Raw genomic sequence first — 26,079 nt, 5'->3', positions numbered from 1 at the left:
AGGCCACACACCCCTGATGTAGCCAATCTTCCAAGAGTTTACAGGGCTTATTCCAGGGCCTACTGTAAACTCTTGGAGGACTGGCTGCATTAGGGGTGTGTGGCCTGATATGCAAAGGAGTCCCTGCTACAAAAAAGCCACGCAAATAAGGAACCACAAAGGAAGCCACAGTCCCTATATAAGACAACAGTAAAAAGGATTTCTTCAAAGTGCAGTGAAAGACATATTCCATCACATGCTAGAAAACATAAAGATGTAAGCAAAAAAAATTGTATTAAATCTCTTTCTCAAAACAAAACAAGGGCCAAATGGTATCTTAAGAACATAAGAACATATGAGAAGCCATGTTGGATGAGGCCAATGGCCCATCCAGTCCAACACTCTGTATCACACAGTGGCCAATAAATACACACACACACACACACACACATACATACACACACACACTGTGGCTAATAGTCATTGACGGACCTCTGCTCCATATTTTTAGCCAATCCCCTCTTGAAGCTGTCTATGTTTGTAGCCGCCGCCACCTCCTGTGGCAGTGAATTCCACATGTTAATCACCCTTTGGGTGAAGAAGTACTTCCTTTTATCCATTTTAACCTGACTGCTCAGCAATTTCATTGAATGCCCACGAGTTCTTTTATTGTGAGAAAGGGAGAAAAGGACTTCTTTCTCTACTTTCTCCATCCCATGCATGATCTTGTAAACCTCTATCATGTCACCCCGCAGTCGACGTTTCTCCAAGCTAAAGAACTCCAAGCGTTTTAACCTTTCTTCATAGGGAAAGTGTTTCAAACCTTTAATCATTCTAGTTGCCCTTTTCTGGACTTTCTCCAATGCTATAATATCCTTTTTGAGGTGCGGTGGCCAGAATTGCACACAGTACTCCAAATGAGACCGCACCATCGATTTATACAGGGGCAATATGATACTGGCTGATTTGTTTTCAATTCCCTTCCTAATAATTCCCAGCATGGTGTTGGCCTTTTTTATTGCAATCGCACGCTGTCTTGACATTTTCAGTGAGTTATCTACCACGACCCCAAGATCTCTCTCTTGGTCCGTCTCTGTCAGTTCACAACCCATCAACTTGTATTTGTAGCTGGGATTCTTGGCCCTAATGTGCATTACTTTGCACTTGGCCACATTGAACCTCATCTGCCATGTTGACGCCTACTCACCCAGCCTCAACAGATCCCTTTGGAGTTCCTCACAATCCTCTCTGGTTCTCACCACCCTGAACAATTTAGTGTCATCTGCAAACTTGGCCACTTCACTGCTTACTCCCAACTCCAGATCATTAATGAACAAGTTAAAGAGCATGGGACCCAGTACTGAGCCCTGCGGCACCCCACTGCCTACCGTCTTCCACGTCGAAGACTGCCCATTTATACTCACTCTCTGCTTCCTATTAATTAGCCAGTTTTTGATCCACAAGAGGACCTGTCCTTTTACTCCATGACTCTCGAGCTTACTAAGGAGCCTTTGATGAGGAACTTTATCAAAAGCTTTCTGGAAGTCAAGGTAAACAACATATATTGGATCCCATTGGTCCACATGTTTGTTCACCCCCTCAAAGAACTGTAACAGGTTAGTGAGGCAAGATATTCCCTTACAGAATCCATGCTGAGTCTTCCTCAATAACTTGTGTTCATCAATGTGCCTACTCATTCTGCCCTTGATAATGGTTTCTACCAACTTTCCCGGTATTGAAGTCAGACTGACTGGCCTGTAATTTCCCGGATCTCCTCTGGAACCCTTTTTAAAGAAGGGGGTGACATTTGCTACCTTCCAGTCCTCAGGAACGAAGGCAGATTTCAATGAAAGATTACATATTTTTGTCAGGAGATCCACAAGTTCAACTTTGAGTTCTTTCAGAACTCTTGGATGTATGCCATCCGGACCTGGTGACTTATTAGTTTTTAATTCGTCAATCAGTTGCAGGACATCCTCTCTTGTCACCTCAATCTGACTCAGGTCTTTTGACACCCCTTCCAAAATTAGTGGTTCTGGAGTAGGCAAACACTTCTCATCTTCCACAGTGAAGACGGAGGCAAAAAATGCATTCAGCTTCTCAGCCATTTCCCTATCCTCCTTCAGTAATCCTTTGACCCCTTGGTCATCCAAGGGCCCCACTGCCTCCCTGGCTGGTTTCCTGCTTCTAATATATTTGAAGAAATTTTTATAGTTGGTCTTTATGTCTTTTGCAATATGCTCCTCATAGTCCCCCTTAGCCTGCTTGATCACAGTCTTGTATTTGATTTGCCACAGCCTGTGTTCCCTTTTATTAATCTCACTTAGACTAGCTTTCCACTGCTTAAAGGAGTCCTTCTTACCTTTTACAGCTTCCATTACTTTGTTTGTTAACCATGCAGGCCTTCTCTTATACCTGTTTGTGCCTTTCCTAACTTGTGGTATATATTTTATCTGAGCTTCTAGGATTGTAGTTTTAAATAGCCTCCAAGCTCCCCCAAGGGTTTGGACTGTATTTACCTTTCCTTTTAGTTTCCTTTTCACATGCCTCCTCATCTCAGAGAATTTACCCCTTTTAAAGTTAAACGTGGTTGTGCTGGTCTTTTGGGGCAACTCCCTATTTATACAAATGGTGAAATCAATAACATTATGGTCACTGCTCCCAAATGGTGCAATCACTTTTACATCTCTCACCAAGTCTTGGGCATTACTTAGGACCAAATCCAGGATCACCCCACCCCTGGTAGGTTCTGTGACCATCTGCTCCATAGCACAGTCATTGAGAGCATCTAGAAACTCAATCTCTTTCTCTCAACCTGAACACATATCGACCCAGTCAATCTGCGGGTGGGTAAAATCACCTATTATGACACAGTTTTTATGTTTTTACGTTTAGCCACTATCTTTAATCCTTCCATCATATTATAACCATCCTCTATCTTTTGATTTGGTGGGCGATAACAACCCAAACCTCTATTTCAACCCAAAGCATTTCTAGAAGGGAATCTAATTCTTTGACCTCAGTCTTACTGGACTGTATACCCTCTCTGACATACAGAGCCACCTCACCTCCAACCCTTCCCTCCCTATCCTTCCAATATAATTTATATCCAGGAATTACCGTGTCCCACTGATTCTCCTCATTCCACCAAGTTTCTGAAATTCCCACAATGTCTATGTTTTCCCCCAACACTAAACATTCCAACTCACCTATTTTATGTCGAACACTTCTAGCATTTGTATACAAACATCTATAATTTCTCAGGCAGGTTAGACCCGCAATCTTCCTCCTGCTGCCTCGAGACTTTGGCAGGCAGCCCATACTGTTTGTCACCATCTCAGTGGACAACTCTGATCCATTACCCAGTAGAAAAGCAACAGCTAACCCTTCATCCCTTTGAGATGAGTCCTCCCGAACCAGAGATATTTCATCTCCTGTCGGCTTTCCCCCAAGATTTAGTTTAAAAACTGCTCTGCCACCTTTTTGATTTTAAGTGCCAGCAGCTTGGTTCCATCTGGGGACAAGTGGAGACCGTCTCTTTTGTACAGCTCCCGCTTGTTCCAGAAAGCACCCCAGTGCCTAACAAACTTAAACCCTTCCTCCCTACATCATCTCATCCACACATTGAGACTTCTAATTTGTACCTGTCTCTCCAGCCCTGCACGTGGAACAGGTAGCACTTCTGAGAAGGCTACCTTGGAGGTCCTGGCCTTAAGTCTCCTGCCTAGCAGCCTAAATTTTTCCTCCAGGACCTCACAACTGCATTTCCCCACATCGTTGGTGCCAACATGCACCATGACCACTGCCTCCTCCCCAGCACTGTCTATCAGCCTATCTACAACACACGTAATGTCTGCTACCTTCACACCAGGCACGCAAGTCACCATACGGTCAGCACGCGGTTTTGCCACCCAGCTGTCTGCATGCCTAAGGATCAAATACCAGCTACCAAGACCTCCCCCCCCCCTCTCTCCCTGCCCAGGGATGGTTCCTTGGTGTGAAAGGATACCCGCTCACCAACTGAAGAAGAGGTCCCTACTGAGGGCGCATTCCCCTTATCCTCAGCCCAGTGCCCTGTTTCCTCTCGACCCTCATGCTCTCTGGCAGCAATGGGGCTGCCACGTTCAAAGTGGGGCTCATCTAATATATCCCTGAGTCTTCCCCAAGTGCCTGACTGTCTCTGCTTCTCCAGGTCAGTCACCTCAGCCTCGTTCCCTGAGGACCAGGAGCTCCTTGCATTGAGCACACACCCAAGACTTCTGTCCTGTGGGCAGATAGTCATACCCGTGACACTCAGTGCAAAACACCGGAAAGCCCCCACCCCCCCTGCTGGCATTCTACCTTCATGATAGCTTTTTTCTAAAATATACATCTTAGACAGTAACATGGAGAGTCTAAGGTTAGTCTCTTAAGTAGGGTTACCAGACGTCCTCTTTTTTGGTATCTGTCCTCTTCTGGGCTCTTTTTAAAAAGCTGATGAAAATATCCTCTTTTGGGGTTGGAAGATTAGGGATATTCCTAGTTAGTAGCAATTATTGCAGCTTAAATAGTAGGGATATTTAAAATGAGATTTATCATAGTAATCACTCATTTGAAGTAATCAGTCAGAAATTTGTCCTCTTTTTTAGCTTTTCAAAATATGGTAAACCTATCTTAAAGAGCCGGCGGCCTCCCGTTTTGTTTCACCATCTAACAATAAAACAATCAACTATTTTTAGACTGTCCACCATCATCTTTCTATGTCCACTTTATTTTCCTTCTGGGCTAGAAGTACAATATAGGTCAACAGGCTTCCCCTCCGCTAAGCATAAGGCAGCAACTTGTTGGCTTGGAATGCACCTCACATCTGCATCAAAGACTGAATCTAGGTAAACAGCTCTACAGCTGTTTATTTCATTAAGAGTAAGAAAAGAAAAAAAGACCACCTTTCTCTGTTGAGGTTTTACAGCAAGGCATTCCCATTAGAATACTTAGAAACAGATTAAAGTTCATATAAACTAATAGAGTTAGCAGACCATTTCAAATGAGTGTTTAATGTTAGGAGAGCCAGTTTCGTGTAGTGGTTAAGTGTGCGGACTCTTATCTGGGAGAACCGGGTTTGATTCCCCACTCCTCCACTTGCAGCTGCTAGCATGGCCTTGGGTCAGCCATAGCTCTGGCAGAGGTTGTCCTTGAAAGGGCAGCTGCTGTGAGAGCCCTCTCCAGCCCCACCCACCTCACAGGGTGTCTGTCGTGGGGGAGGAAGGTAAAGGAGATTGTGAGCCACTCTGAGACTCTTCAGAGTGGAGGGCGGGATACAAATCCAATATCTTCCTCTTCTTCTTCTTACTGGGACAGAAATCACCTGTATGCAGCAATGAAGTCATTTTCTGCGTTAGTACGGAATAAGTTATCTTATTTACCGGCACTTTTTAGACTTCCCACCCAAAAGGGAACTGAGGACAGCATACAGAGTGTCAGGCTAGGATTTGGTTTGAATACTAACTCTGGGATGAAAGTTAGTTGGGTGAACTTCAGCCAGTCACGTACTCTCAGCCTAACATACTTCACAGAGTTGTTGTGAAGATAAAACGGACAATAGGAGAATGATGCAGCCACTTTGCATCCCCATTGGAAGAAAGCTGGGGCAAATATGAAGTAAATAAATAAATCTATCCTCAAAGTATACCTTGGTTGTATGATATATTCAGCAAGAGACAGTGGCTGGTCATGATCACCCAGTGAGCTTTGTGGTTCTTTTATAAGCCCACCACACATCATCCAGCATTAGAGAAACACCGATGCGCCTATCAAACCCAATCAATGTGCCAATCAAATAAAGTGAGAGCTTCCAGTTCTTGCAAAATAGCACTCTTCCGCCATGCATTTTCATTTTTTTAAATTAAAAATAAACTTTATTTAATCAAAATACATCACGACAAATGACTAAAGATTAACAAAAGGTTATTAGTAAGATATGCAAATAAACAAAGTAAAAGGAGCGTCTCAGCATTTTCATGATGGCAACACCTGCAGCGACGGGTCTGGCCCACAAAAATACTACCAGCGGTTTACCTCATCACACTGTGGTGATCCTGGGACCTCTTAGACTTAGAACAACTAACCACCACTAAATCGCTGTCTGAAACCATGATATTAGCACACGCAGATGTTTTAGTAATTGTTTTTATGTTTTGTGTTTTTAATGTTGTGTTATTTTATTTGGTCACACTAATGTGATTGCGTGACCCTTAATTTGTGAGCTGCCCTGAGCCTGCCTTCAGCAGGGAGGGCGGGATGTAAATTAAATTTTAAAAATTAAAATAAAATAACATTTCAGACTTCAAGAGAACAGCAAGGCAAAGCTCTCAGCAAGGATTAAAGACCCACTCTTAGATATACCTGTAAATTAAAAATGTATTTAAACAACCATTATGATGGTTTCTGCTGGGTAGTTTATAACATCAGCAATTTCATCAACCCAGCCAAATCACCCAGTTTTTAAAAACAAAGGGTCCTGTGCCTTTGGCGTACATTCCTAGTTCATCGTCTTTCACTAGGCCAGGGGTCCCCAATCTTTTTCAACCTCCGGGTGCCTTTGGAATTCTGACACAGTGCCATGGGCTCAATCACAAAATGGCTGCCACAGGAAGTGGAGCCACTCTCACACCCAGAGAAAGTCCAAGAAGAGGCGTAACTTAAACAAAGCAAATGTTGCCACCAAAGCAACCTTATTTTCATCTGCACAGCCAATCAGATGTTCTATGGCCAATCATAAGTAATGCTGGGCAATAGCCCTACCTGGTCACACTGTCTACCTGAAAACACTTGGGGGACACCCGGTAAGGGGCCAGTGGACAACATGGCACCCATAGGCACCACCCTGGGGATTCCTGCATTAGGCAAGAAAAAAACGTAGTCAGAAATAAAGGTGCTCCTGAAAAAACACATTCACAAAGTTTCTACAGGATTATAGTAAATGGAATTGGTCAGGAGGGCACTTTCATATAATGAACAGACTGTAGTTTACTGCACTCTTTCCTATATATACTATCTTGTTTTCTAATGTTTATAACCCTGTTGCTGCTGCATGGCTTATGACATATCTTAAATGGCATTTTTTATTCCACTGTTTTTTCTAATTTTGTAATACACTTTCAGTCTCAGTAAGAAAGAATGTCTATAAGTGCAGTAAATCAAATAAGTAAAATAAACAAGAACAAAGAGGGGACTGACTGCCGCATTGCTCCAATGGAAACCCTGTGCGTATGTGATCATCCACTTCCTCTGATTCCTCCATGATTATCCACATCCCACTTACCTATCTCATTTGTGTGGAAATCCATGGCAGAGCCTCATAACTTTCTACATCCAACTCAGCTACTCCCTCCTCCCCAGTTCCTTGCAGCAGATGCAGCAGCAGGAGTTTACGCTAAGAGCAGTTTACCCTTTGTCGATTGGAGACTGTCTCTATGTGGTGTTGCACCACATCATCTTTTTTCTTCCTGCATTACATAAGATGATCTGGGAATCCTGGAACACCGGTAAGGCACTAGAACGCCTCCCTACAGCAAAGCAGCGTTTCACTATGGTAACGATTTGTTGCTTCTTCGTAAGATAAAAAGCCTTCAATTATCTCTCTGCGCCTATCAGTTCATGTAAATTCTCTGTTAATTTAAACTTCCACAGCCTTATAAACCCTGTTACAAAAATCTGCCTAACATATTTTATAGGATGCAATTGCATTTCTTCCAGCATGATTGAGTTCTGTGCAGAAATACAGTGGTATAAACAACAAAACAAAATAGCAGACAGCAGGAAGACACCTGCAGAACAAAGGTGGTGGTATGCTCTGCACATTGCTCAATATCAGGGAGGGATGCTCAGATGACATACTAAAATTGTATATTTTAAAACAATATATCTATAAAAGGTATCAATGGAACAAGCATCTTAATATTTTAGAAAGGTTTAAACTGTCCACCAAACCAGAGATGAAATTATTGTTCTATCTATTAATCTCCTGTTCTGATCCCATCATCTTGTCTATTTGTGAGGTTTGAGGAAATAGAATGCATAAGGAAAATGAGTCTTGTTGCTTCCTAGTAGCGCCTTCTGTTTTCAAGACAGGATCAGGAAGTCTTTGCATGGGGAAAGGGGTAAGGAGGATTACTCAACAGCCCCCTTGCATGATCTCATCCTGCAAGGTGAGCCTATAGCCCCTCATACCAATGTAGTTTGCACTGGCTGATAATTGCCCAAGAGGGATTTCCCTTTGCTTTTAAATAGGGATGTTACTAAAAATAGGGATGTTACTAAATTTTTTAACAATCCTGACTTTCTGCCTTCTCCATATGCAGGACAAAACTGTCCTACCTCCTACAATATATTTGGTAGAAATACTGTTATTAAAATTGATGGGTTTTTTTAAAAAAAAAAACCACTGACATATGAATGGCACAAAATGGAATATAACCCAAAATGACATATAAATGGTGAATAATGTTAAGAAAGCGCATTAAAAATTATTTAAAAAAACAAATGAAAATGGGGAATTTGCCAAAGAAAATAGGCAAGACAAAAATAACGTCCCCAGATGTGTACAAAAATTAAAGGAACCAAAACAAAGTCTATATTGGCATGCGCACTACCAATTTTAGGGACAACCGGGGGGGGGGGTACTGTCCAATTCTGCTTTGTATCAACACGTGTTATGTAAAAATTTGCATAATTTTCTAACTTTCAGTTCTGAGGAGATCATTTCCAGTTCAACTTGCTTATAAAGGAACATATGTACATTTACCTTGAATATCACAGAAGATTAGGACTGCTGGGGTCAGAAGCACACTCACATTCTGCTCACTGGGAGCGCTGGCCAAATTCCTTGTTGCCTAGCTGCTGCCCCTTGAGAACTGAAATGCATCCTATAATACACCCAAATAGGCCAATGCTACCCTGCTGGCAGTATTAGTATTGGAGGATAAGTTGCCTTTCTGGGAAGCTTGTACATGATTACGGCTTTTCTTACTGAGAAGCCTCTGATAAGCGTCTAAGAAACTCAAGGGTTCTTTGAAAACTAGTGATATGAAAATGAGAAAGTACTGAGCAGCCTGGAATTTTATGCCCCATGAAGAAATTAGAAATCAAGTCAACTTTGTGCTGAACAAGTCACCTGCTACAATATACATTTCTACACTGTTCCTAAATGCATAACTTAGAAACAGGACTCATAATATTGCTCAGTATACATTCCCACTAAGATATACTATCATTCATCAGCTAAGAATTCAGCAGGATTTTGAAGAAGCTTGGGCAAGACACCCCCAGAGAATTCCTTGACCTGAAAGAGGCAGAATGCATAAACCAAAAATTACCTTACACTGTCTCTATCCTTCTAATCAGTTTCCCCAGGAAAACAAGAACCACATTAGTGTTAAGACACCAGCTCCAGTGCAAATGCCAGGCCTGGCTACTCTCTGGAGCCAGTCATAAAGCAACTGCAAACATTTATACTGTGCAATTAAATGTCATTTTAAAAGAGAGTGGTTTTTTTGCACAGCTACGCATAAGTAAAAACCAAGAAGTTGAACTATAATATGGAGCAAAAAGCTCTTCTCCTAGTGCAGAATTCCTGCAGATTGCTACGTGTTACGAATTATTATCTGGGTATATGCATGAAACACTTTCATTCCCCATATTCCTTGCACTGAATATAGTAAATGGTATCTCAAGCTCTTCTAGTACATTGATTTTACATTGCCTTCAAAACATGTTAAACAATATATCTAATTCCAAACAAGGAGAAATCGAACAGTCTTTTTAAAAATCTGTTGAGCCAAAACATCACTAACCATAAACCAATCTTACAGACAGTTTATACCTTTCAGGCAAGCAGGCAAAAAAGAGAGAAGTGAAAGGCCCCTTCTGTTTTCCCTGCTTCTATGTAACACAGGAAATGCCCCTTGGAGTTGCGGGGTGTTGACAGTGAGTGACATATTCTGTTGTTCTCCATATTTTTTGCAGTGGGGGGAGAACACTCAATGAAAATTTCTTTCTAAAATCTAAATGACATACTAAACATTTTACAAAGGAACTCTCTCTTCACATACTTATGTGCAATGATTTTGCCCCTCCTCTTCAGAAAATATGGTTTCTGAAACTTGAAATAAACCAAACACCAAAAGCCTACCATGAACATGTAACAGAAACACAGTTAGGGTTTTTTTGTTTGTTTGTTTTCAGTTGCTTAGAAGTAGAGCAGTAGAAACAGTATAAAAAGCTGGTGAGAAATGAATACCTATAAAGCCCCCACAAGAAGAGATGGCAATCTAGGCTCCATCAGTCTCTATCCCATTATTTTTCTTTACCACAGATGTGGAATTGCCCTCATACCTGGTGGGTTTTCAAGGGTCCATACTGTCCACCTACATCAATATATAAACATGAGCAGACAAGCTTTCACTATTCCTTACCTCCACATTTCAGAAGCCTTTGGGATTTACTAGTACAGTGAAGACTTTTAGTAAAGATTATTCATATTTTTTTCTATCTCTGGCATAAATTAAGAAATTATAGAGTGTGCCAGATATAAACAAGTACTTTCTGTACCATCATCCCCCTTCAACAAGGTAAATGTATAGTTTTTATATATTTGTACAGGAGGCCACACATAAAATCTTGAGATGCAGACTACTGGTCCATCACAGTCAAGTGTTCACTCAGACAACATTGGTAGTGGCTCTCCAGAGTGTCAGACTGAGCTCTTTAACATCACCTACAACCTGATTCTTACTGGAGATGCCAGAGACTAAACCTAGGACCTTCTTCATGCAAAGCAGATACTCTTCCCCTGAGCCATGATCCCTCCCAAATGGTCGGACATTTTCTGGAGACTCAAATGTTACATTGTTCTTGTAAAAAGACAACTCTTCCCTCCAGGGCTTTTTTTGTAGCAGGAACTCCTTTGCATATTAGGCCACACCCCTCTTATGTAGCCAATCCTCCAAGAGCTTAGAGTAGGCCCTGTAAGAAGAGCCCCGTAAGCTTGGTGTAGTGGTTAAGCGTGTGGGCTCTTATCTGGGAGAACCGGGTTTGATTCCCCACTCTTCCACTTGCAGCTGCTGGAATGGCCTTGGGTCAGCCATAGCTCTTGTAGGAGTTGTCCTTGAAAGGGTAGCTGCTGTGAGAGCCCTCACAGGGTGTCTGTTGTGGGGGGAGAAGATATAGGAGATTGTAAGCCACCCTTAGTCTCTGATTCAGAGAGAAGGGTGGGTATAAATCTTCAGTCTTCTTCTTGGAGGATTAGCTACATCAGGGGTGTGTGGCCTAATATGCACAGGAGTTCCTGCTACAAAAAAAAGTCCTGTTTCTCTTGTTCATCTCTAACTTAGCACTATAATACTGTGCTTTCCCCCACATCCCCTGACTTACTGAATCCATTGCATTAGGGAGTGCCATGTGGAATGAGATGGCATGAGAGTCGTAGGTACCTACTGGACGAAGACTGACATCACTGGCAACAAATACCTACCACAAACACTTTTTCTCTTAGTGATATCATTTAACATTTTAAACTTCTTTAGGTGCTAACCACTCCTTTGCTAAGGCACTTAATGAAGTCCTTACATAGTCATATAGTCCTTAATACAACAACAAATCCACAGAGGAAACTACCAGCAAACTAACCCTTCTAGCCACAACGCTATTATATAGAATTTCTCCTTTGGTATGTGTACATGCATGTTTTAAACCGTATTGACTTTGTTTCTGAGCCATCCCACTTTCCAGAGGAAGAAAAGCTACCCCATAAGATGCAGCTAAAATCCTTGCTCAACCTAGTTGCATGGCTACTTCAGCTCCATTCTTTTCCGTGGGGTGGGATATTGCAAAACCAGAGATAGAACAGCAATAATGTAAATTTAGCACAAGCAAAACCAACCAACTAACAAAAATCTTGGAAGGCCTAGGTGATCAAAATCTCAGAAGCTTTTGTGGGTTTATCTCCCAAGTCCTGAGGTCCAGCAAAGGTAATTCATGAAAGAGAATTGACCCAGACAAATGCTAGTGATAAAATAAAAGATGCTGACACATTCCACTGAGGTTACAGAGAATCGTTCCGTGGTAGGCTAATGGTCATAAAGCCTTGACGTTGACAGAAACGAAGAACCTACAGCAGACCCTTCCAAAGAATATGCTAACTCACTATATGTATAGGATGACTCAGCTTGATCGCCTTACGTATATTATTGAACCTTTTCCAAATGAACCAATGAAGATTATGAACAAAATGACAATCACAAAACAGAACAAAGTTCACGTTATCAAAACAAGATATTTCAACTATTTAGAGTCAAGAATCAAATTTCATAGAGCTAGAAGCAAAACTTTAAACAATGTTCTTGTGCAGGGCTGAGGAAAGGCCTACAGAATTATCAATATGCAACTGAGATTCAAATATTTTGGAGATTTCTTTCTTATTTTATATAAATATGTTTTATTCATTACCTCCTAATCCAGGTCTCAGACGATTATCGTAACCATCCAAAAGTCTGTCTAAAATTCTTGTAAAGATGGTGATATTCTTTGCTTCATCTTCACTGGGGTCAGCCAATACTGATCTAAACAGTTTACAAAAAAAAAAGAAATAACAAAAGTGTGTTGCGCATACTTTTAATAAGGTATGAACACTATTTCTTATTTTGGAAGTCTATAAAGATTTACAGTGCAATCCTAAGAACATCTTCCTGGAAATAAGCCCCACTGAACAGACAAGAATAAAATTTTGAGTAGACCTACTTAGGATGGCACTATGAACACACTACCTAAAGGCATCACTTTTACTGAATAAATCATTTTCAACTTTTCGTTTGGAACCTGTTAACTTTGCCTTTAAGCATTAACTTTTTTCAAACCCCCCCCCCCCCCCCCAAATTCTGCTGCTTCCTGCCTAGCTAAGAGATTATCACCAAATTTCTAACTAAACAAAGTCTTTGCAAACAGCTATTTTAGATATTCTATTCCGCCCGTGCATACTTTTATTTTTCTTTCTACTCATGGATCCTATATAGCAATCAGAAGAAAATAATGTGGTTTGCTACTGCTGGAGGCAGAATACTACAGCAGGCAGAACACCACGTCAATTCTGTCATTCTTTTTAAAAAAAAAAACTCTTCTGAAAAGAAAGGTAGCAGCAACAGTGGTGCAATTCTCTCCATCTTGCTCAAACTGCAATTCACTCATTGAAAACAAATGAAGGAAACCAGAGTTTTATTTGGTTTTTGCAGTGCTGCATCTGAAGTTCATACGAAGAGAGCTTAGAATGGCAGTTTGCCTCTGCCTTCCAAACCCATTGTGAGTGAAGCCTAAGGCCTCCTTTCAAAATTCAGACCCAGTGCAGAATGGGCTCATTACAAGTCTGCACTTTGTTCTGCTTCTCCTCCTTTCCAAAACAAACAAATTTGTGATTGGGGAGAGTGACAGATACATACTGGGGAAAATTGGCAAACTACAGCGATGCTTGAAAGCTGCATATAACTTCCAGTGGTTCAGTGGATTGGGGGGCACAAAAAAACCTACAATTCTCAAGTATCCCAGCAGCAACATATGATCCCAACCCAAGTACTTGACAGCCCCAGCAGCAGCCACTGTCTTTCTTTCCCTCTCCTTCTCACATGGGTAAGTTTGTTCCGAAAAGAAAAATGTTTCTACATGAGCAGAAAGGGCTGGCAGGGAGTTCCACGGGGTTGGCAACCAATGTTCACTCTAAGTTGAAGAGTCTTGTGAACAAAAATTCTACTTTGTGAGCTACTGACATTAAAGTTGTGAGCTACTGCATAAATTATTGTGCTCTGGGGCCATTTTCCCTGAGTTAAGACAAAAATGCATGAGCTGGAGTCTAAAAATCTGTGAGCTAGCTCACGCTAACTCAGCTTAGAGGAAACACTGCTGCCAGGCTTCCAAACTCAACAGCATAACTCCCAGCAAGAACCTGAAGTTCTCGAAGAGTTCTGTATGAAAGCTTAAATAAAACAAGCTAATTACAGGATGAACTACAGGTCAGTTGCCCATCATTAGTTGTATGAGTTACAGGCTTGCCTAAACCAATGATCTGCCATTTAGATTAGAACCTTGCATAAATAGGATGTCCTATTAAATGTATTTATTTGAACAGCTGGTAACAAATATATGTCAAATAACAAAGCAAAATTGCAATGATATGAATATGAGGGCATACAGTAAATTTTGTTCATCTAGAGATCTGGATAACCAGGAGTTGGATTTTCAGAAAGGGTAAAAAGTACTGAAATTCTGAAAACATAGTTAAATTCTGCTGGTCATCATTATTATGATACATAGCATAGATAATTATTGCCTTAGCAATTATCTTTTGCATGGTTAAGAATATCAGGAGGTAACATTTTCAATGCTATCATCCTGGCTCATCCTCTTCTACATAGACATTGTGGCTTACAAGGCATGAGGGAAAACTGTCTCCATCAACAGATCTGTAAACATTCTGTTGGGTAAAACAAGGCAAATGAGTGATAGACTTTCAGAGTGTCATGGTCACTGAACTCTTCATTTGTTCAAAAACTCATCCATTTACAGACTTAAATATCTTGCAGACCCATTAAATATCTTGCAGTAATAACAGTAATGCAAACAATTATTTCAACCCATTTCCCAGAATAAGACATATGACAGAAAGGTTGAGGTGGAAGTTTACTAATACAGGAATGACACTGTGGACATCTAAAATTTACTTTGCAAGAAGTTAGAAAAAATGTAACTTAACAGTACTCCACCCATTTCACTGAAAGCACCCAAGTACTACTGCCTAAGGATGATGCTGAACAGCTATTGCTCCTAGCTACAGAAATCCAAGCAAGGTCTTCAAGTATTTCAGTATTCCTACTGCACATACCTTTTTCATCTTACTTAGCATGTGCAACCAAATTTTGTGCAGAAATCCATACGGCAGTTTTGATAGTAAACACCTTTTATACAAGTATTATGATAACAACAACAGCATATGATCTAACTGTCACTTTTCTCAAACGATCTGCAGATATTTATAACATTTTTGATCTACACTCCAAAGGAACAAATAATGCTATCCTTCTGCAAGATTAATTATTGTAATGTGGGCACAGTTTGAACTAAGCCAAAATAAATCAAGGTGTAAGATAATATTTTTATATAAGCAAAAAAACCCCAACAACCAATCCTTAAGCAATTAACAGAGCCAGAATGTTGCTTCTGTCTAGCTACTCAGCAGTATGGACAAAGCATTTAAATGTAAATTATTGCAGTCTGTGGTTCTCAAGACAGTTCTCTCACAATCTATAATCATTTTATTGGGAATTTCACAGACAACTTGTCATTCAGGTTTTAAATACTGTTTTTGAATGCTTGCATGATACACAACAGCAGATATTTTACTCAAGTATTAAAGGAAGCAAAAAATGTTTGTATCCCAAAATGATAGTCAAACCCTAATGCTGATGATCACATCATTGCCTCATCGTGAAAACCACACTAATAGAAACTGTGCTTAGTTACATATGTTGTCTCCTTTACAGCAGTAAGGCTGCAATTCAAACAACATTTCCCTCTGAGTAAGCACAACTAAAAAAAAAACTGACTTACTTCAGTGTGCATTTGCTTAGGATTGCTCTCCAACAGTAATTCTAAGTAGGTCTACTCAGAGTCCTACCCAAGTCTATTCAATGGGACTTACTCTCAGGAAAGCAGTTGCAGGGGATTTCATTGTTACTCCCTTAAGAAAGCGTAACAAGCTAGGCCCACAGTGACTCAACTACTGCTGCAGAATTTGCAGGGGTTAGATAAAACAAATACATTTTTAAGGTTATCAGTATTTAATTCTGACAATTCCACAATAGGTAGACAGTTAACCTGGCCAAAAAAATTCAGCTGTTTTGCTTTTTTATGGTTCCGTGTTGGGGCTCAGATCATTTTCAGAGAAAGAAAATACAGAAACATGTTATCCCGGGGAGTCAAACTGCCAGGCTACCAGAGAAATGATGTACAAATCACCATTAACTGGATGCAGAAAGGCAGGGACCAGCCAACACAATCCAATTATGCATCTTCAGTGACTTTCTATGGTGTTATCATTTTAGGAACACAGTTCTTTAAGCAACATTTAAAAGTTGATTAATAAATCAGGTTATTGTTTTATTTTACAGCATTGTGGGATTGTATACTATCTCCACCTAGAGGTTTAAAGATTAAGTGTATCAAGGTTCTATGATGTTGGCCAAAAATACTCCCCACCCCAAAAGTCCAAATGCAAAATATACCTCATTGTTGCCAATGTTTTGCCTTACTACTGGACTTCAGAAGTACCTATTTCTTCCTCTCCGAGTGAACAGTGCAATGAGGATCAGTAAAGATGTGATCCACTCACCCCTCCCCTCCCCACACCAAAAAACACAAAACCACGGTTACAGTTCTATGATTACTTCCCCCCTTCTGTTAAAGGAAATTATGAACCTGTTTGGAAAAGAGTTGTTTAGGATAAGTTATGAACATTTCACCAACCTCAAGACTTCTTCCTTTACTTTGTTCTGAGTTGAGTACTGCAATATTTAAAGAACAGGGTTTTGTACATATATAACCAAACGTATATAAGTTTATTGCAGGCAGTAACTACAAGAAACAAAATGCAATCTCTGGTGGTGTTAATCCAAAGAGCACCCCTTCTCTCACCTTGCAGGCAAGCACCCCACGAAAACAAGAACCAACTGCATCATGTCGAGCATCGCTTTCCTCTTCATCTTCATCGCTGCTTCCTTGCAAAACCTAATGATGCAAGAGAAGGGGGGTGAGAAAATATTCAGTTCAGTCATTTTCCACCAAGTGATGTTTTCAATATAAGCCAACACACACACACACACAAAAAGTAACCTTATTTAGTTTAAATTCATGGGTTTCTGAAGCATTTTCCCTCCCACTAGCAACTTATTAGATCTCCATCCTCCTCCCAGATCTTGGGTTCTACATGCAATATCTAATCAAAAGTGACATGAGAGCAGATGCATCAAATGTTTCTTTCCTTTCCTTTCCACAGTATTATTTTAAACATTCAAGACTTTGTCACCCTTTAAAAAAAAGATACTCAATTCGTTAGTTATTCCTTGCTTTACTGTATCCTCAAAAATTCAGTTTTGAAAGGGAGGGTTGAGGATTTTTTTAAAAAACACTGCTGTGAACCAAAGCTCTTTCCAAATGCTGGGCATGTTTGGCAGTTTAGAGGCAGAAGAACCGCCACACGGCCAGTCACAATCACAACACCACCACCGTCACAGCGCAGCAGAGCAAAGTTGCAGAATTTTTTTTTAAAAAAAAATATTATTATTATTATTAAAGGCAAAAAGCAGGCAGCGTCTGTTCTGGCCCCAGGGGGGTGAAAAGGGCAAAACACCCAGGCATACAGACACCCACACCACACCATGTTTGGCAGTTTAGAGGCATAAGAACCGCCACACGGCCAGTCACAATCGCAACACCACCACCGTCACAGCACAGCAGAGCAAAGTTGCAGGATTTTTTTTTCCAAATATTATTATTATTATTAAAGGCAAAAAGCAGGCAGCGTCTGTTCTGGCCCCAGGGGGTGAAAGGGGCAAAACACCCAGGCATACAGACACCCACATCACATCACACCACACCACACACCACCCTCTGCGCTTCACACGGGAGAGAGAGAGAGGATAACTGGGGTGCCTACCTTGGGAGCACCTGGAGGCGCTCAAAGGAGCAGCAGGGGGAAAAATAGGAAAAGAAGAAGACTTGCTGAGGAGAGGGAGTCTTCCCTCGCGAATCTCTGAGGAGTGGAGGAAGCTCCAGAATTGGGGGGAAGGGGGGGGGAGAGAGAGAAAGAGACTGAGGGTGGGGGAGCTTAAAGGCGACTGCGGTACAGCAGCAGCAGCCCTGCGAACCCAAGCTGGACCAGAGTGGTTATGCGCGCTTGTGTGTGTGTGTATAGGTTTCTGTGCGCGCGCGCAAGCCGGGCGAGCAGCCGCGCGAGGCGGGGGTTAGCGGAGCCGCAAGCAGCCCGTCAGTCTGCGCGTTCTGTCTAGAGAATGTGTGTCGGAACGCGCCGCCCGCCCGCGCGCGCACACACACACACTTCCCTCGCGCTGGCTTTTTCTCTCTCACACACACACACACACGCGCACAAACGCGCAGGCGGCGGCTGCAGCTGGCACGCGCCCCAGGGGTTCCGGGAAAGGAGGGGGAGCAAGAAGGAGCCAAGGGGAGGAGCGCGCCAAAGAGAGCGAGCGAGCGAGCGAGCGAGAGAGAAGATGCCCAATGCTTGGCCCGCGAAGGCGCGTGCCGCTGCAAGCCCCCTGTGGAGAAGGGGGCCCAGAGGCATGAGAAGACCGAAGGGAGAGAGGGGCGGAAAGGGTCGCGGTCTGCTGGGCCGGGCCTCAGAGCCAGGGGGAGGGTTGGCCTGGGTTTCCGTCTCGCTTAGCAACCGGGAAGCAATCTTGCCGCCGCCGCCGCCGGGCGCATGCATTGGAGATGTGCCTGCTGCTGCTGCTGGCGCCGCTTGCTGATGCCGCTCCTCCGCCCGTCTCACCCGGAGGGCATCACTCTGCCGCGCTCGAGGTTCAAAGGCGCCAGCCTCGGGGGCGGGAAAGGGGGCAGCGGCGAAGAACCGGGGAAGACCTGTGCCTCCTCCTCCCCCCCCCTCTCGATTCCCCACCAGAGGGCCGAACTTCCAAGCGGCGCCTGCCTGCCGGAGCTCCGCTTTCCCCTGGCCGCTCGTCCCCGGGCCTCCCTCAGGGGCGGATGGCGAGGCGACGCTCGCCCGCGAGAGAAACGTGCTCCGGGAAGTTTGGGGGGAACGGGGGACTTTCCGCGCCTCCTGCGCCCTCGCCTCCGCAGAAGCTGCTGGAGAGCGCCCTGGGGCCGGATTAACCATTAGGCCAAGTAGGCACTGGCCTATGGGCCCTCATGCCTTTAGGGGCCCCAGGCTGGTTTCCCCCCCTGCTTGCAGCCCTCGGAGCCTGCAGGCGCAGCCAGCAACTGAGCTGCTCTTTGCCCCATTTGCCTGGTGCGGCTGCTGCTGGGGTAGTTACCAAGTTGGCCTCTCTCTGTGCCACTCCCCCGCAGCTTTGGAGAAGGGGCCTGCAGGCTGCAGCCGAGGCCATGGGTGGCAGGGAAGGTGCTCGGACTCTGAGATAAATTTGCAAGCCCCCCCCCCCCCAATTTTGACTGCCTGTGGGCCTCCACAGGGTTAAAACGGCACCAGGAGAGGCGCAGGAAGACTCTGGGGAGGCGGGGCTTGCAGCTGTGGCTTAATTTAGCCTCTGGCTTGTCAGGGGCACGTATGCTGCAGCCAGATGCTGGTTGGGCTGCCCTGGGTTCAGCCCCGTAGCTAGGGGACACTGGGGGAGGGGGCCCTTTAAATCATGCGGGAGGCAGGCTGCTGACTGCTCTTGCCAACCCTCCCTCATGGTCTGGACCCCACCAATCAGCTGATTTGTGGACCCTTTCAATGGCATGCTCCTGGGTGCCCCTCCTGAACAAATTATATCATGCAGGAGGGAGAGGGGCCTCTCTGCCAGGGAGCCAGGCCCGGTGCGCCCCTGGTTAGCTACGGGCCTTCGTGGGGTTCTGCCGGGCCTCCCTTTGATCCAGCACCTTTCTCTAGTCCAGGGGATGAAATGCAAGGGAGGGGAGGAAGGAAGACTGGAACTGGGGCTTTGCTAAGCAGTGACACAGTCAAGGGGCGCTGGAGTGTGCAATGCAAACAGACAGGCATGCGTATTCATAAGGTGGGTTTACGTTGAAAAAGGGAGGGCTGTCCTCAAAATATGGAAAGTGCTGCTGGGCCTTTGGGTCAACCCTTCTCCGGCCGGTTGCAAAAAGCGAAACAGGCTGGTCCTTTCAAATCAGGGCTCGTTTTTTTTTAAAAAAGGTTTATATAAGAATTGTCATCCTGACATAAATTATATGAGGCACTGGCAAATTTAGCCCGCATTTGCTGTACTGAGAGCTGGCAGGGGTCAGTGCGTAGATAGAGCATCAGGCTAGGAACTGGGGCATCCGAGTTCAGTTCCCCCTTCTGTTGTGGAAGCTCAGTTGGGCGACCTTGTGCCAGTTATTCCCTGTCAGCCTATCCTGCTTCAGGGAGTTGGTGTGAAGATAAAATGGAAGAGGAGGGGAGAAGAATGCAGGAGTTTTCGGTCCCTGTTGGGGAGAAAGGTGGGGTATAATGTGAAGTAAATCAATGAGAGCCAGTATGGTGTAGTGGTTAAGTGTGCGTACTCTTATCTGTGAGAGCCGGGTTTGATTCCCCACTCCTCCACTTACAGCTGCTGGAATGCCCTTGGGTTAGCCATAGTTTTCACAGAGCTTGTTCTTGGAAGGGCAGCTTCTGTGAGAGCTCTCTTAGCCCCACCCACCTCACAGGGTGTCTGTTGTGAGGGGAGAAGATATAGGAGATTGTAAGCCGCTTTGAGTCTCTGATTCAGAGAGAAGGACGGGGTATAAATCTGCAGTCTTCTTCTAAATAAATAAAATTACTGTTTCCTAAATACAGGTTTTCTTAAATTCTGAATATCTTATTGTTTAAGTTACCTCTTTTTAGATTTGGCTGCAGTCCCATAAACACAATTCAAGAGGAAGCAAGATTGACTCCGGAGTAAACCATGTCTTGACTTATGGTGCTACCAGTTCTGGATAGGGTTGAACTTCCCTTGAAGGAATAGGTCCATAGTCTGGGAATGCTCTTGTACCTATTCCTGCTGCTGCACAAGCCAGATGTAGCTGTGGATTTCCTTGGACAGAAAAGATCTGGCCATTCTGGTACATGCCCTGGTCGCATCTAGACCGATTCTTCCTCTAAGCTGAGGAGTCTTGTGAGCAGAAATTCTCCTTTGTGAGCTACTGGCATTAAAGTTGTGAGCTACTGAAAAAATTAGTTTGCTCTGGGGCCCTTTTTCCTGAGCTTAGACAAAAATGTGTGAGCCAGAGGCTAAAAAACCCGTGAGCTCACACTAACTCAGCTTAGAATTCTAGACTAGATTACTGCAATACACTTTACATAGAATTTCCTTGAGAAGTGTTCAGAAACTTCAGTTGGTGCAGAATGGCGCCACTGGGATGTTGACTGGAGTGGGTCTTGGCCTATCTACACTGCTTTGTTTCCAGGCACAATTCAAGGTGATGGTCTTGACCTGCAAAGCCCTATACCAGGGGTGGCCAACAGTAGCTCTCCAGATGTTTTTTGCCTACAACTCCCATCAGCCCCAGCCAGCATGGCCAATGGCTGGGGCTGATGGGACTTGTAGGCAAAAAACATCTGGAGAGCTACCGTTGGCTACCCCTGCCCTATACGGCTTGGGTTAAAACAATTTTATTTAGTAACATATGGTAACAATATCTATTTCTTGCATCATTAATAACTTCTTTTTATCTATTCCATATGTTACTTTCTAACCACCCCTCCCCCATTACTTGACCCCCGCCGGTGTTATTTACTTAAAATACTAATATTTAAATATCAAAAATTGTCCAATGCCCTTTTACTTTCCACTCTTTTTCTAGATATCTTCTAAACTTTTCCCACTCCATCTTGAAAACTTCTAAATCATAGTCTCTTAAAATTCTTGTTAATTTGTCCATTTCACTCCATGTCATAACTTTTACAATCCCCGAGTATCTGGGATCTCAGCTGTGTTGTAAGCGTTTTCAAGTACTCTTTTAAAGGGCAGCAATAGTGAGTCTTCGAAGGCTCTAAAAAATTCAATCGGAAGACCATCTGGACCTGGAGTTTTATTACTCTTTTGCTGTCTAATTACGTCCACAATCTCCTGTATTGAAATGGGGGATTCCAGGCTTGTTCGCTGTTCCTTTGTTAATTGTTTCATTTCTGCCGTCTTTATGTATTCTTCTTGTTTTGGTAGTTCCATCTTCTGCTTTTTATAGAGACACCGGTAAAAGTCTTGAATAATTTCTTTCATTTGAAGATTTTGAAATACTTCCTCCTGAACTTGATTTTTCAACATTTTTATAGTTTTTTTCTCTTTCTCCTTTCGCAACCTGTAGGCCAACCATCTACTCACTTTATTCGCGTTTTCGAAGTAATTTTGCCTTACCCATTTCAGTTTTTTCTCAATTTCTTCCGCCAAAAGAGTGTTTATTTGATGTTGAACAAAAATGATTCTCGACTTCATCTCCTTTGAGTTTCCAATTTTCTGCTGTTCCTCAAGATGCTTCAATTTTGTAATAAGTTCATTGTAGGCTTTCCTTTGTTCTCTCTTCTTTTTTGATGAATATCTAATCGCAAGGCCTCTGAAAAAAGCTTTGAATGCATCCCATATAGTTGACATTTTTGTATCTTTTTCCAAGTTTAATTTAAAAAATTCTTGAATCTCTTTTTTGGCCCCATCCAAAAATTGGGGCTCTTTCAAAATTTGTAAATTTAAGGACCAACGGGGGTTTCTTGACTGCTCCTGTAAAGTTAACACAATTGGGCTGTGGTCAGCGTAGGACTGGGGAAGAATATCAACTTGGTTAACAGACAATATCATACCCAAAGATATCCAAAACATATCAATTCTTGACCAAGATTTGTGTGCGTGGGAGTAAAAAGTAAAATCTCTTGTAGTTGGATTTTTTGTCCTCCAAGCATCAACCAAATTCAATTCATGTGCCATTTTCAAAAAGGTACTAGGTAATAAATTTCGATGTTTCTTCTTTCTTTGAGGGTCATCATATTTTTTATCCATTTTGATTGAAGAAAGTAATCGCTGGATTAATCCATGAAGACCAAGCTGGCTTTGTTCCAGGACGTTTGATGAGCCAGAATGTGAGGTTACTCTTGAATTTGTTTGAATACTACAGAGAGCATTCGGACAAGGAATTTGCGGCTATTTTTGTAGATGCAGAGAAGGCTTTTGACAACGTCAACTGGAACTTTATCAAAGCAACGTTGTCTGCCGTTGGTTGTGGTGAAAGGTTCTCCAAAATGGTAGAAGCGGTTTACTCAAAACAGATAGCCAAAGTGAGCTTCAATGGTGTGATGACCGATATAATAGAGATAGAACAAGGTACGAGACAGGGGTGTCCGTTATCCCCTTTACTTTTCATTTTGACATTAGAACCGTTGATTAAGAAGATTAGAGATGACACCCAAATCCGAGGGACTAGAATTAATAATGTAGAGTTTAAGACGTTGGCGTTTGCAGATGATCTCGTATTTACCTTGGAGCAACCCTCTTCCTCGATGGTATTTTTAAAGCAAAGATTAAGAGAATTCGGAGAAGTATCGGGATTCAAGTTGAATGTCGCGAAAACGAAATTTTTAACCAAAAATATCGAGAAAGAACAAATCGAACTCTTAGAACAATTGTCAGGTTTTAATGTGAAAAGAAGATAAAGTATTTGGGGATACAGCTGACAAATGACTTAAAATCCTTATACAGAGACAACTATGAAAAAATATTAAAAGAACTTCGTAATGATCTTACCAACTGGAAAGACCTACAAATCTCTCTTCTAGGCAGGATTGCTACAGTTAAAATGAACATTCTTCCAAGAATTCTATTTCTGTTTCAAACAATTCCAATTACGCTGCCTAAATTATTTTTTCAACAACTTAACCTCATGACTAAGGCCTTTATTTGGCAAGGCAAGAAAGCTAGAATTAAACTGAAAGTCCTACAAGATAGTAAATTAAGAGGAGGTCTAGCATTACCGGATTGGAATTTGTACTATAAAGCTTGCTGTATCGCTTGGTTGAGAGCTTGGTGTAAATTGGATAATAGAAAACTATTGACCATCGAGGGCGCTGGACTGGGAGAAGGCTGGCATAGCTATATGTGGTATCATACCCCTACAAAAACTGGTCGCTTTTTTAGACATGAAATAAGCAAGTCCTTGAATAGGACTTGGGAGGAAATTAAAGTTTACTACACTCATACTACACTCATACTCCAAAGTGGTTATCTCCGATTGAAGCTTTGACTCACCCAAACTTGTATAATTGGGATATCGTGCAAGATTACACTTATCTTTTAAATGATCACAACGAATTGATCGAGGAGGAGACTCTTAAGCTAAGTTGGTGGCTTCAGTGCCAACTTAAATCAAGATTTCGCAATGACAAAGAAAAGGGGTTTGCGAGCACACCACTGGACTTAGATCTTATTTTGGACTCTAAACAAAAGATAATTTCTAAGGTATATGACTGGCTGCTTCAAATTAAGATGCAAGATGAGGTTGTGAAGGAAGCATGGATCCGCTGGCTGAAGGATTTCGGCTACAATATAGATTTGGAAGAATGGGAAAGATTATGGAAGCAAAACTTAAAATTGTTGAAACCAGCAGAATGGAAAGAAAACCTATATAAAATGGTCTATAGATGGTATCTTACACCAGATAGGTTGGCCAAAATTTATCCTTCTTACTCTAACAAATGCTGGAAATGTCTAGAAGTTAAAGGGTCTTTGTTTCATATATGGTGGAAATGTAAAGCGGCAAAAAAATATTGGTCGCAGGTGAATATTTGGATCCAAAAAATCCTAAAAATGCATATTAACCATGTACCGGAATTGTATTTGCTGAATATTTGTAGACAGAGTTTGCCTCTTCCTAAACTGAAAATATTATTGTATATAGTTACTACTGCTAGAATTCTATATGCTAAGTACTGGAAAAATGACATAATTCCTAATAGAGATGAGTTTATTAACAAACTGTTGGCTGCCGCAGAATCTGATTTACTATCTACAAGATTAGGAAATGGCAATGTCCAAAAATGTCAAGAGGAATGGGATCCTGTTTATAAATGGGTTAAAAGTAGAGATGCTGGAATTGAGTAAATATGGGACATTCTTTCTGTTTAATATGTAGATGTTTAATCCTTTCCATCTCCCAGCGTGTATGGCTGGGTAGGTGTTTTGTTTGTTAGATGTTATACTTGTTTGTGTTGATTTGTTTTGTGGGTGATTGAGAATGTTGTTATTTTTGTTCTATATATGTTTTTCTGTTTCTTTTGATTTCTTTACTCTTATCAATAAAATCTAAAAATTAAAAAAAAAAAAAAACCTTTTACAATCCCATCCCATTTCTCTGGTTTTTTCTTTTTCTTCCACAACTGCGCATATAATGTCCTAGCAGCTAAAAGCAAGTTCTTTTGGAAATTTTTCCATTTGTAATCCCAATAGAAAAGTCTCTGCAACTTTCTTAAATTCATATCCCAAGATCCTAGAAATTTCTTGTTGAATCATCTGCCAATACTTTTTTGCTCTTTCACAAGTCCACCACATATGATAGAAAGAACCTTAATATTTTTTACATTTCCAACATCTGTCTGGCATCTTATTGTTCATCTTTGCCAACTTTTTAGGAGTCATATACCATCTATACATCATTTTAAAACAGTTCTCTTTAATACTGTGACAAGTCGAAAGCTTAATAGAATTCTTCCACAAATATTCCCAAGTTTCCATCTGTATTTCTTTATTTACATTAATTGGCCACTGCATCATTTAAGATTCCCCTACTTCATCTTCCATAGACCATTTTAAAAGTAATTTATATAGTTTTGAAATTAATTTTTCATTATCTCCAAGCAGAACTCTTTCTATTTCTGTTTGCTCTTTTCTTATTCCTTCAGTTTTAATATCCTTTTCCACCAAGCTCTTTATTTGTTGCATTTGAAACTAATCATATTTATTATTCAGTTCTTCAGCTGTTTTCAATTCTATTTTGCCACTTTGTATTTTTAATAGTTGGTTATATGACAACCACTTTTCTTCATCCATCTCAGCTGTTATTTTTATTACTTCTGCTGGCACTATCCATAATGGCTTTCTCTCATCCCCATATTTCTTATATTTCATCCACGTATTTAACAGGTTGTTTCTTATATAATGGTGAGAAAAAAAACCATCCATCTTTTTTTTCCCATAATACATATAAGCGTGCCAGCCAAATTTATTTCCATGACCTTCCAACGCTAAGAGTTTTTTGTTTAACAGCATCATCCATTCTTTTATCCACACCAAACAAACTGCTTCATGATATAAAAAAAACAAAGTGCCAAAGCAGGATTACAGCTGAACATCAAGAAGACAAAAG

The 26,079-nt window shown here is 41.9% G+C and overlaps 1 protein-coding gene across 1 annotated transcript in view; it reads right to left on the bottom strand.

Moving 5' to 3' along the window:
* Positions 1 to 17,742, bottom strand: part of GABRA2 (gamma-aminobutyric acid type A receptor subunit alpha2) — a 108,641-nt gene extending 90,899 nt beyond the window's left edge. Inside the window, exons 1-3 of the mRNA XM_060246304.1 lie at positions 17,711 to 17,742; positions 16,690 to 16,782; positions 12,463 to 12,575 (exon numbers count right to left, since the gene is read on the bottom strand). Coding sequence (XP_060102287.1) covers positions 12,463 to 12,575; positions 16,690 to 16,763 — 187 coding nt within the window. The 5' untranslated portion in view covers positions 16,764 to 16,782; positions 17,711 to 17,742. The remainder of the gene's footprint in view (positions 1 to 12,462; positions 12,576 to 16,689; positions 16,783 to 17,710) is intronic.
* Between the last annotated feature and the right edge of the window lie 8,337 nt (positions 17,743 to 26,079).

Source organism: Heteronotia binoei, chromosome 9, assembly GCF_032191835.1.
Source record: "Heteronotia binoei isolate CCM8104 ecotype False Entrance Well chromosome 9, APGP_CSIRO_Hbin_v1, whole genome shotgun sequence".
NCBI lineage: Eukaryota > Metazoa > Chordata > Lepidosauria > Squamata > Gekkonidae > Heteronotia > Heteronotia binoei.
Note: the sequence above shows the minus strand (reverse complement) of the source record. Positions and strands in the feature narration are given on the sequence as shown.